This window comes from Phalacrocorax aristotelis, chromosome 3 (assembly GCF_949628215.1).
Source record: "Phalacrocorax aristotelis chromosome 3, bGulAri2.1, whole genome shotgun sequence".
In the NCBI taxonomy this organism is placed as follows: domain Eukaryota; kingdom Metazoa; phylum Chordata; class Aves; order Suliformes; family Phalacrocoracidae; genus Phalacrocorax; species Phalacrocorax aristotelis.
The window spans coordinates 16,319,039-16,331,721 of NC_134278.1; the positions used below are offsets into that span (position 1 = coordinate 16,319,039).

The 12,683-nt window shown below is 43.9% G+C and overlaps 1 protein-coding gene and 1 long non-coding RNA gene across 2 annotated transcripts in view; one reads left to right on the plus strand and one right to left on the minus strand.

The window, feature by feature from the left end:
* Nucleotides 1–818, plus strand: part of LOC142054351 (uncharacterized) — a 17,263-nt gene extending 16,445 nt beyond the window's left edge. Inside the window, exon 4 of the long non-coding RNA XR_012659496.1 lies at nucleotides 478–818. This is a non-coding gene — a long non-coding RNA (uncharacterized LOC142054351). The remainder of the gene's footprint in view (nucleotides 1–477) is intronic.
* CIMIP5 (ciliary microtubule inner protein 5) overlaps nucleotides 1–5,733 on the minus strand; it is a 12,537-nt gene extending 6,804 nt beyond the window's left edge. The window contains exon 1 of the mRNA XM_075086819.1: nucleotides 2,462–5,733. Coding sequence (XP_074942920.1) covers nucleotides 2,462–2,577 — 116 coding nt within the window. The 5' untranslated portion in view covers nucleotides 2,578–5,733. The remainder of the gene's footprint in view (nucleotides 1–2,461) is intronic.
* Nucleotides 5,734–12,683: the final 6,950 nt, after the last annotated feature.

Below are 12,683 nucleotides of genomic sequence, written 5' to 3' on the forward strand. Positions count from 1 at the left end.
CTTTGGTATGAGCAGTGCTGCCTGCCTCGAATAGTGACATTTGCGTTGTCATTATCATCTTCCTCAAATGAATAAAGATCAGTCAAGTCAGTCAAGATTGCAGACTGGAAGAAGGGTCACGGCAATGGTTAGCAGGGCGGGGTGTTAGGTGATCGGTCAGAGGATGCTGGGCACCCAGCAGAGAAGTGATGGATGGCAGAGCATTACTGCGGTGCTTTCTCACTCACCCTGGGCGTTAACCAGCAAGGGCCCTAGAAAGCTTGGAGGTGAGAGATCCAAGCTATGGCTTGGTCTGGCAGGAGCAGAGTGCCTTGGGTTGCTGTGTGCAGCCAAAATGGAAACAAACCCTGCAAACTACCAGTTTGGAGTAAAACTCCTTTTAAATGATTATGCAGCTGCTTGATTAAAGGCCTCATGTATTAAGTTTTGCTGTAGCTTTCATTAAAAAATATCAACTTCTTTCTCATCTTAATGCAGTTCTGCTGAGAGAGCCTGGCAAGTTGAGTGTCTGTTGTGTCGGCGGCCTACAAATGCCACCGCGGGAATGTCTGCTTCCGGTGCCACAGAGTCTGACACTTCAAAATGAAATCAAAGCTGTAATGCAGACTGTAAGAAATCTGTTGTGGATTTTTTTCGTTCCTTTCTTTTAATATAAATTCTAATGTTACAAAATATGTTAGCTACTGATATGCAGTTTGCTTTATTTGAAACAAAAATGACTTATTTGAAAAAATATTATTTACCTGAAAAAAATATCGAGCAGCAACTATTCCATAGGATATGCAAGCCTGTTACATTAAAGTCGTCTTCTTAAACCTACCACCTGAGCAACGTGATGGGATTTCAGGGAGGGAGCATTGCAGGGCTGGTGTGTGAGTAAGGTTGTTTGCAAGTATCTGTTTTGAGGAGAAAGAACTATAAATATAAGAAGTGTTCCTCACTGGCTGAGGAATGTTTTCTGTGGTATTTCTCATAATTTTCATCTTACAGGCTAGATGCTGTCAAGAAGTGCAATATCACTTGGACAACCAAAGTTGTCCTCATTAGTCAGAGTTGTTCAAGTCACATCCTCACCATGACATGGAGCTTTGGTAACTGCATAGTGGAGCTTGGCTTTATTCTGTTCATCTTTGCTGTTTTCTTGGACAGTTCATTAACATGTCTAAGAGAATTTAACTGTATAAAGTGATTAAGTACTTCTGAAAAGGCTGTGCTTCATACTGCTTCAGACCTAAGGCATCAGTTTGACCTCTGAAGTCTGGCGTAGCCCTCCGTTTCTATGCTCCTGTGGTATGCATCTGTTAACAGTATCAGCTTACAGGTCACTTTATAACAGCTGAAGAGAAACTGCTTCACAGATACTACAGAGATTCAGTTTTCTCTCTCTTCTTCCGGGGGCACTGTAGTATTTACAGAAGCATTTTATCCTGTGAAATAAAATATTCCAGGTGTGTATCACTCTATATTTCAATGCTCAAGATGCTGTTATTTTTTTGATTATTCTCTGTTTCTTAACTATCTCCTCCGGCATCTAAGAGTCTATTTGTTGATCTACACTTTAATACACTGTTTCACCTACCATCTGCTCTCCGTATTCAGAAGGGACATTAACTTTCTGTTTTGATGTGATATATCAAAAATTCTCTGCTGCAAGTTAGGCAAAGTTTTCAAATCGGGGTACCTAAAATTTGTTTTAAATTGTGTCTCTGGCTATTAAATGAAAGGGGCTTGTTTTTTCAAATGTTCTTAACCTTTGGAAGTTCTGTTGGGTGAGAATTGAGCTACTTCCTTCTAGTTCTTTTCAAGATAAGTGTCAGAGTCTAAAGGTGGGAAGCCTTGTCTGAACATGTCAGTTACAACCTTTATCTGTTTTTCAGCAAAGCTTTTAGCATCTTCACTGCAGCTTCCTATTAGTATAGGTTTCCGTCTTAAATGTGGAAGCTAGTGTTAAATCACACTTCAGGCTGGTGTTTGGCCAACTCTGACTGTTGGGATTAGAAGGAATTTCTTCCTAAAGGCAGGATATTCCCATAAGTGGATGTAGGGGGAGTTGTGTATAGCCTTTGCTTTTATACGCTAGAATCTGGTGGCAAGAGAATTCAGGTCTGAAGGGACCTCAGGAGGTCTCCAGCCTAACCTGCTCCTTGGAGCAGGGTCAGCTATGACATCAGACCAGCTGCTCAAGGCTTTATGCCATTGGTCTTGTACGCCTCCAAGGATGGAGACTGCGTAACCTTTTTGGGTAACACGTTTTACCACTTGGCTGTCCTCATGGTGAAGAAGTTTTGCCTTATATATAGTCAGAACCTCTCCTGTTTCAACTTGTAACTTATTTTGTAACTTATTCTTGTAAACTTTTTTAACTTATTTCATCCTCCTACTGGGCAATGCTGTAAGCTGAGCAGGATTTGGTCACAGTCGCATTGCCTGTGTTACACAGATATGTCAGCCATTTACCTACCTCATTCCATTCTCAGTCCCTGCCTTTTGACAACATACACTCACAGCCAATGAGACAGATGCTCCGTAAGACCCAGAAAAGAAAGTAACAGAGTGTACTGGGAAAGCACAGTCCATTTTGCCATTCTTTTCTTGGATCACCTGCACTGTTCTGTAGTTCAGTTCAGCCTTATTCCTTCTATGGTTGTAGACAGCTTCTTTGTTTTGCTATGGAGCTGGAAACTTTTTCTCCCTGAAGAAGGGGACAGCGAGAACAACATGAAATCTTCCTGGATGTGTTTGGACCTTTGTATTTTTAGCTCAATTTTGCAACAGTTCACATGCAAAAACTCAAACAGTAAGGCAAAAACAAAAGGAAAACAGCTGCAGCCGGAGACCTTAGGGCCAGAGCAGCCAAACAGACTTTGAAAAGCTTTTAGACTGGACTTCCATTGTACCAGATGCTTCATTAATGATCCTGTTATGGTTTAATAATGAAAACGGGAGCCTGGCTCTTATGGGCTATATTCCAGTTTTCAGGACAGGTCCAAGTTTTTAGGAAACCTTTTGCTTAGGTTACTGCTTAAGTTTAGAAAGCTTCCAAAGCGGTAGAGAGCTATGCAATTAAAAATACAGTTGCAGAACTAGGATAAAATCCTACTTGCATACAACTGACCACTTAATGAGAAAAGGGCAAGACCTTATCCTACTTTTTGTGTGGATTATGCACATAATCTACACACATGCAGCATGAGGATTATATGCCTCCCTTTAAAAATCCAGCTTTGATCACAGCACTGATGTAAGTGTACCTACCAGCCACGTCCATCATAAAAAACTTTCAGCTTTCAAATGTGAGGTTGTGGAAAACTGTTGACCTGTTTAACCTGAAATACTTCATTTTGAAATAAAATGAGATCAGTGAACCTTTGATGAATGAGAAGCAGGGTTTCCAAAACGCTTCCAGGATCTGGACTCCCAGGACAGAGAGCAGAGTAAAGCCAGTGGCCTGACAGCATGGAGAACCCCATGTCAGGTGAGGTCTCCTACCACTTCCCTTGTTCCTGCTGCTGAACAGCAGGAATCTCAAAGATCTGTGATACTGGGCTTCCTGCATCCCTGGTTTCCGGGCAGACTACTCAAGACTTCTGTATATTTTAAAAGAATGGAAAAGGTAGCAACCAAAGTAGGGATGTTCAGGTGTGCTTTTTTCGTTCCTGAGGATCTGCGGCAGCATTCCAGATCATTGGTAATTTAAACCATGAGAAGAGCATTCTGCAAGTCTTGGTTCTTGTCTGCTGTGCATGCTAAGGATCCTTTAAATGTATTCTAAATTGTTTCAGGTTGACTAACCTGTGCAAAATTAGTTGGGTCAGTTGAGTTAGTCACACACAGAGGCATCTACTGCCATTTAGAAAGTCCTAGGCTATTTGAGAAATCCATGCAGGGCCAGCAGATCCATAGCAAATCTGCAAGAGACCTGTGTCTTTTCTATGACAGCAGAAGGGAAAGGCAGGGAAAGGCTGTCGGATTGCACTGGATGACTGTGAGTGCATCAATATTGACATCTGACGTCCAGTTAAGAGTGTCTTTCAAGCAAACCTCCCAGTCATCTCCACTTACTGTATTATGGGTTGTGCCATGGCATGGCCTTGGAATATGCAGTCTATGGGGACTCATGGGTTGCTGCTGGGGAAGGTGAGCTGCACCCACTCTCCAGCTGCTCTTGGACATTAACGCTGCCCACTAGGAAAGAGCAGGCATCCCCTGGCCTGCAGGGTGGATTAAATGTCCTTGCGAGTCCTTAATAACAGTTCACTTCACTCCACAGTTCCACATTACCTGCTATTGTAGATATATTCCCTAGACCTCCATTACCTGTAAGGATGGTGGAGATACCCTTGTAGAATCCTACAGGCAGATGTCAAAAATGAGATTTCTTAATATGAGAGAAAGTTATAACTACACCTACACTAGGAAAATAGTGCCTGGCCCTGGTCTCTGGGTGGGAATCGGAGGCGTTCCCCACCTTAGTGGGAGAAGTTTATTATTAAGTGATTGCATTATATGGCATGATATTTTCTGTTACTGATTTGCTCTTTAAAAGGGATTTAGCCAGGAGTAAAGGGAGAATTTCAGGGGAACTTCATAGAAGAAGTAATTTAAATTTCCAATCTTCTGTTGGAGGAAAGTATGTGGGATTTTTTCCTTTATTTGATATGGTTTATATTCCCAATTCCAGCCATTCTTCTTTTGTAAGAGTTTTGTTTATATACTTAAACCTTACAATTGGAGGATTAAGGATGTGTTTGGACTGCCGTTTTTGCAAGTCTCATTATGAAAAACACCTATGCCATTAGCATAAAATAAAAAGCAGGACTTTCTTATAGTTGTAGTTCCAGTAGGAGGGCAGTTCATAGGAGCTAGAAGATTTGGTGGTGAATGAGAACATCTGTTTTGGAAATAGCCTGCACTAGCTCCGTAGTTAAAATGGTACCATACTCTTGCAAAAGACTAATTTAGGGACATGGCAACAAGCACCTTTCTGCTGTATCTCTTTGCTCTTTGCCTGTTCCCATTCCTCCAGGGTCTCATTAATGTGCCATAATGTGAATATTCACCTGTGCTACAAACCTTACCTTGCACAAACTGCAATTTTGCAACAGGACTAGAAAACAGCAACAATCAAAGCAGACTTCTCAAATTGCTGCTTTCTTTTTAAAGCTTTTATCACAAAATACAGATTAAAATACCGTTTTTAAGCTAGAAAAAAGAGTTTATCTTGCTTTTCTACATACCTTTGTTTGTGGTGAGCGTTCAGATTAATTTCTTTAGAGTAAGGACTTCTCAATGCCATGGTGTGTGACAGCTGCTTTACTTTATACTTTATGTTTTGTGGACTCCACTATTGGTACTGTTGTTAGCAGGGAGAAGTAAATAGACTTTGAGCAAAAGATCACACCATAGCAACCCTCAGCTTCTGTTTACAGTTCAAATAAACGTCTGTGCTGTGGAAATTTATGTCCTGAGGAACTTTCTAAGCCAGTGCACTAATTGGTTTAATAACAAAAGGATTAATGCAGATAAGTTGAAGACAAATTTACACTCAATATTTAAATGGTGAATAATTTTATTTTTTAAAAGCTGCCAGTAAATAATACATCAGAATCACTCAGCAGGAAGAGGATATTTTTTGACTTAATCTATTGTAGTAGGAAGTGCACGGCAGTTCTGAAGCAGAGATTCATGTAAGCACTCAGCAGAATATGAGCTCTCCCATTAAAATGAATATTAAAACTCCCTTTGTTTATGAGAGCATTTTTGCATATGTTTTGAATACCCAAACCTGTCAGTTTATAACTTCCTCACCTTTTGGTTAAAGAAGTAGCTTTTACTCAAGCAAAACTTCTGTTGACTGAGCTGGACATTTTGCTCAAGGAAAAATGGGATAAGTTATGTGCCTCTGAAAATCCTAGCTGCGGGGGGATTTTAGGCCTTTAAAGGATATGCCAGGAAAGGACATTTTTTTCCTTTCTGCAGCTGATACTTAGACACTGTTGATAGCAGTGTTTTGGGTTGTTTTTTTAATATGCAAATTGGCAAGCTTTTATTCCAAAGGGCCATCATTCTTTAGAGATTTCACCCATACATGCTGGTCCTTCAGCTGGCTTACCTTTATACTTCGCCAGTGGTGCAGAAAGCATGGTCAGGGGGAGGATCAGTCTGGGATGGAATCACCATGTTGGAGGATATTGTGTCTGGTGTGGCTCTTACGGGTTTTGGCATGGAGAGTGGCTGGAGAAGCTGATTTGGAGGCAGGGCGAGGTTATGTGTGTGATGATGTGCTCCTGATTTGGTTCCCACTCATGTCTGTGTGTACTGTGGGATAACTCTGTTTCAATTTAAATACAAAGGTGGTATCTGGTCAGCTGATGGCATAGCTTCTGATGATGTCACCGGGCAAATGAAGCATGCATAATCCCAACCAAAATTGGGCCAACCAGTAGGTCCAGTGGTTGTGAGCTGGGTTCACTGTTCAAAAAATGGTTGCGTTAGCACAAAAAGCTGTGTTGCAATGCTGTTTGGTGTTCTTAAGCAACGTGCTAAATGTAGCAATGTGCCATTGCACAGTCAGGATTTAAAAATATCATCCAAGTAGCAAATCTGACATCTATGATCCTCAAATGAACCAGATGAGATGCACATTGTAGAATATTATTTTATGTCTTCTGAATTGGGGTGAAGAACTGAGGGTCAGGTGCAACCCTTGAATTCATTCTAGAGAGCATATAGAGCAGGGGTACTATGTATGTAGGAACCAGGGGTCACCTGATAAAGGATATATCTGCACACCCTAATAAGCTCAGCGGAGTGGGGTGACTTTTTAGGCTGGGGGTGGTGGGCACAGTGTATCTCTGTGCAGCCTGGGGGTATTGGCTGGCTGGTACTGGAGAGGTGGGAAGCCTGTGGGGCAGAGCATGGGGCAGTCCTGGGGACAGCTCTCGCCTTGGGGGGAACCGTGGGGTGAGTTGGGGGCATGCCTGTGGGTATGAGCGCAGGGAACAGTCCTCATCATCACAAGGAGCCAAGGAACTGAGGTGGGTTTAATATGGAGTGGCTGGGAAATTGGGAAATCCTCAGGGCACCTCCTCCCTGATAGAAATGATCAGAAATAAATAATAGCTACAGAACATAAGTGGAAGGTGAGTCTTGAAATCCAGAGGTAGCTGATCCCCACGGCACCCCTAGTGCGATACTTGCTCAGTGCCTGCCTGCAACATGCACAGATGCAGGTTTGTGTCTTTTCTCTCCCAGCTTCCTTACATCGTGTAAAGATTACCTAGGTAAGGGAAAAGTCAAGCTTTTTATATAGCACTCGCTGCTATAGAAACCACTACCTCTGTAACAATGTGCCCTGCTATGGAGGCACAGCCGGCAGCAGCTCCGGACAAGGGGATGCCATAACCCGTGCTGTCATTCTTCGGTATTTTTGACCAAAGCCCAGCTGCCTTCTGAACCACTTTGTGTCTTTCACTTTTGCAACATGCAGCTTTTTAACACTGGAAATAAAGACACCAAACCTCAGGAGCAGTTTACCCTAAAAAAGAAATCCATAGCTTTGTTGTATAAAGTTTTATCTCTTATTTTAAGGCTATTGCAATGTGTCGATGTCATTAAGCCTCTGCTGGTTTGAACTATGGCTTTAACTTTCCCCAGAAAGTCACTATCAGCCATCTCTGTGTCTCTCCAACAGGAAAGAAAAGGCAGCATTAAAGGAGGTGATATATGGAAAGCATTGCGTCTGCTAAGCCATTCATGATAAAGTTAAGATAAAGACTCTGTAGAATGACTGTTACTTTGATGAATATTTCTGGAGTCAGAGGAGGATGGAGCTGTCAGCTGAGGGGAGAAAAGCAATCTAGTATTGATCCTCAGTCAATAGAGCAATCCTGCTAATGCGTGTAATTCTAATTCCTGTCACTAGAAAACAAACAGGACAAGAAGAGAGGAAACAAACGTAGAACATCCCAAAGACATCTGAAGTGCTCTCTGCTAAAAGTAAAATGGAGACTGGATTCATGGAGAGTATTAAAGCAATAGATGTGCTTGTTTCTTTGGAGGTTACAAGATCTCTAGATGAAGAAAAAGGGAGCTGCTTTATTAAAACCCAAATTTTGGATGTTATAGCTGAGGCAGTGTCTCAAAAGCATTTATCTGAGAAATGCATCTGCAAATAAATACTCTGATGAGAACAAATAAACAACACGGAAGTGGAAAATAAAGCTCTCTCTTCAGTGACCAGGGTTAGCTTGTCTTAAGCACAGTCATGTGGTGTGTGTCCTCACTGAAAATAGATGTCCAGGAAATCTGAACAAGAGCTTTCTGCAAAGGAGAAGATTGCAGATAGGCAACAGGACAGGGATTAAAAATAGTTGGTTGTTTCTATCACCGGTACTGCCTCCTATTCATGCTTTAGCCTCCCATCCTGCAGAGGGGGCAAAGCAAGGTAGAGGCCAACCCTTTTTTTCCCCCCCCTTTAAGTGATTTTCCCCTTTAAGTGTGGGTTGGATGAGTGGACAGTGAGGTGGATAGAGAACTGGCTCAACAACAGAACTCAGAGGGTCGTGATCAACGGAGCAGAGTCTGGATGGAGGCCTGTCACTAGTGGTGTTCCCCAGGGGTCTGTGCTGGGTCCTGTCCTGTTCAACATATTCATCAATGACCTAGATGAAGGGACGGAGTGTAACCTCAGCCATTTCACCGATGACACCAAGCTGGGAGGAGTGGCTGATACACCAGAAGGCTGTGCTGCCACCCAGTGAGACCTGGACAGGCTGGAGAGCTGGGCCAAGGGGAATCTCAACAAGAGGGGAAATTCATCAAGAGCAAGTGGAAGGTCCTGCACCTGGGGAGGAACAACCCCATGCACTGGTACAGGCTGGGAGCTGACCTGCTGGAAAGCGGCTCTGTTGAGAAGGACCTGGGAGTGCTGGTGGGCAGCAAGGTGACCCTGAGCCAGCACTGTGCCCTTGTGGCCAAGAGGGCCAACAATATCCTGGGCTGCATTAAAAGGAGTGTGGCCAGCAAATCAAGAGAGGTTATCCTCCCCCTCTACTCCACCCTAGTGAGGCCACATCTGGAATACTGTGTCCAGTTTTAGGCCTCCCGCTTTAAGAAAGACAGGGAACTACTGGAGACAATCCAGCGGAGAGCTACCAAGATGATAAGGGGACTGGAGCATCTCCCTAATGAGGAAAGGCTGAAAGACCTGGGTTTGTTTAGCCTGGAGAAAAGAAGACTGAGGGGGGATTTCATCAATACTTATAAATATCTGAAGGATGGGTGTCAGGATGATGGGACTAGGCTCTTTTCAATAGTGCCCAATGACAGGACAAGGGGCAATGGGCACAAGTTGGAACACAGGAAGTTCCACCTAAACATGAGAAAAAACTTCTTTCCTGTGACGGTGCCAGAGCAGGGGCACAGGCTGCCCAGGGAGGGTGTGGAGTCTCCTTCCTTGGAGACATTCAAAACCTGCTGGATGTGTTCCTGTACCCGCTGCTCTAGGTGTGCCTGCTCAAGCAGTGGGGTTGGGCAAGATGATCTCCAGAGGTCCCTTCCAACCCCCACCATTCTGTGATTCTGTGATTTTTCCAACGGCTGCACTGTGTTTAGGCAGTGAAGCTATTGGGCAGGCAGCGTTGTCAAGATACTTTATGGCCACGTGGAGCGGGTCCCAGCTGTGTTTGGCTTAGCAAAGCCTCCTCCTGTGATCCAGCCAGGGCTCGGCAGCTCTGCCCATGGACTTCTTGGAGGAGACAGCCTTGCCCTCACCTTGTGCCAGGACCCTCCCTAGAAACGCACACAGAAGCTTGTTGCAGAGCACCAGGATTCGTTCGGCTCCCAGTGTTAAGTAATTAATTGCACACCTTTTGGCACTGGAGGAAAAAAAAGCCCTAAAGGTTTTTACAAGTATTTTGCAGTACCCAAAGCTGTTAATTGCTCCTCTTCCCATCATCTCCATTCCACAGAGACACGCTGACCTCCAGAGTATCTTTACCTTCTATAGAGGTAATCTTCCGCTTGCAGCAAGTTTTTCTTTATTTTGCTGTTTTCTACCTTTTTCAGATATCTGAAACTAATATCTAGAGGTAGGTAGCTCAAGTTCAGCTCTGAGTTAAAGCTCAGAGTTTGCATTTGACTTCCATATCCCCGAGCAATGGCAGTTTCATTAGGTTTGATGAGTTTTTTGGCTCACAGAGCGCCCTGCAAAAATTTTAATACATTAGGCTGCTTATTTTGACAGATATTTGTTTGCACATTTAGGAGCTGAACTTATTTTGGGTTCCAAAACAGTGATCTTGGAGGAACCCCAGTGTCCCACTAGCAAAGTACTGAGTGGGGCAGAGGCAAGGCAAGGACTGTGGACAGGGGCTGGGGAGCTACAGGGGAGAAGGGTGAGAGCTTCAATCATGGCCTCTACTTCTGCAAGTTAGAACCTAATTCTGCAAATTTTTACATTGCTTTATCCAGCTCCTCTTAATTTCAAACACTAGGACAGGCTATGCTGTATGCCCAGCAGCCTTTCCTTTGGTTAGTACATGTCACAGGGGTAGAAATGTCACAGCAAAGTGTTGATGCATCTCCAGGTACCCCTGAGTACCTTCTGCAAGCCCAGGGTGTTCTTGAATTGTGAGAGACCAGCACAACTCAAAACACAGACAGGCAGACACATGGGATTGACAAACAAGCTATTGGAAGGTGCATGCTGAAAGAAAGGTGCTGTCTTTGAAATTGGTAGCCTGTGTCAGGTGTTTTCAGAAGTAAAGATGCTCTAGAAGTATTGAGGTTCATCTTCTAAGAGGATGAGGATTCTGGCAAACTGCAAAACCAAGTCTCTCTACAAAGACTGCATGATTTATACACCCACTTCTTCTTAGTTTTGAATAATCTAGGATTATTGCTGCCAGACAAACTAAATTAGTCCTGTCATAAGCTCTCAAAACCAGGCAATAGCAAAACCAACTCTAGGGGTTTTGTTTTCTTCTTTAATTTTTCAGGGCTTTGCAAGCTGTGGAAATGATGAAACACTCAAAAGAGTGTGTGAGAAAAGATTGTATAGGATTATACTAAGTAAGCTTTCTGGATGGAAGCATGCAATTATACATTATGTACTGTCAGCACATGGAGCATGATGGGACTGTAATTTTACCTATGTTATGTCCCCTGGTTGCCAGAGAAACCATACCAAGAAAAGTCAAAGTGCTCTTGTCCTTATTGATCTTCTTAACAAACTCTCACAAACAGCATCACATGTTACAATTATTTTCTCTTCACTGAGCTGATATCTGATGTCACACATACCACTGTCAAAATCAGCTGGTTTACTGGTGCAGAAATCTGGATGTAAAACTATATAAAAAAGCTATGCTGAAGGAAACAGAACAAACACATTAAATAAAAGTAGTCAAGCTATGAATGCTTTCCTTTGCCTTATCTTGAAAAGCCTTATTGATACAGATTGAAATGAGAAAAAAATGGGCTGCCAAGTCCAGGAAAATTAGTTCTTGTCAAATTTAAGGTGAGTGAGATGGTGATGGAGGACTCGCTGATGGCTGGTGGTGTGCATGCTGCGGGGTGCTGTGTTTGGGGAGGAGCAGGAGCTCTTCAGGCTGGAGCAGGTTTGCTTGGCAGCCTGGGAAAATAACATGGCAGTGTCTCTTGGGTGGATGTTAGGAGACACGGGACAGGGAGGACAGTGGCAGGGACCTGCTGGAGGACGAACAGCTCTGGGGCTGCAGTAGCAGGAGGGGAGAGGTAAGCCAAAAGGACTCTTCATCCTCTCTCCCTGTGAAACCAGTGGCTGAGCAGGTGGCTGAAGGCCTCCTCCTCACGCCTCCCCCCTTCCTCCTCTTCCTCCTCCTCCCTGTCAGAGTCCCACAGGGAGTGGGGTCTTTGGGGCTCTGTGGAGGAGCAAGGGAAGGGGACCACACCAGGGAAATGGGGGAAAGTCACCCATCTGGCAGATCCTGGAGTTAAAATAATACTATTTTTTTCCCTGTTTCTTTTCTGTCCTTTAAGAAGGGGTGCTCTGGGCCTGAAGCAGCAGTAGCTCCATGATCGATGCAATCATAGTTTTTCATCCAGAAAACTGAGGGTACAGATAAACAAGGAGTGATGGATAAAATGAACCTACATTGGAGTGGCTGCAAACATGGCTTCGCAACTGAGAAGCGCTGTGGAGTTGTAGATACAGAGAAAAGAAACTACTTTTTGAGTCATATTATTAGTGTATGAATAAAAGCAAAGGCAGGCCAGAGAGGAGGAGTTTATTTTGTAGGGGAAACTGAGCACAATATCAGATTTGGGCTTTAGCTGTAGGACCAGAGAGGTTTTTGGTCTTTTGGAGCATGTAACCCATGGGTGTCCCTTCCCTCAAGTTCTCATGTTCACCTCTGAAGTCTCTGTGTACCCTGTAGCCCTCAGATGGTGGGCAATCACAGTCTCCCTGGGGAAACACGACTCTCCGTGGAGGCTGGGACTGGGAAGGCAGGTCTCAGGTCGGGAGAACTGGCCTGTGCATGCGGTGATGAGGGTAGCATAGCCCTGGCTGGTCTGCAACTTTTGTTGGGAGCTGCAAGACAAAAGAGCCAGTTCAAATTTATTCAGGGTGGTGAGTGCAAGGCAAGTCTGAACACGTGGGAGGCTTTAGTGAAAGCTGAGAGGTGGACACGTAAGCAGAA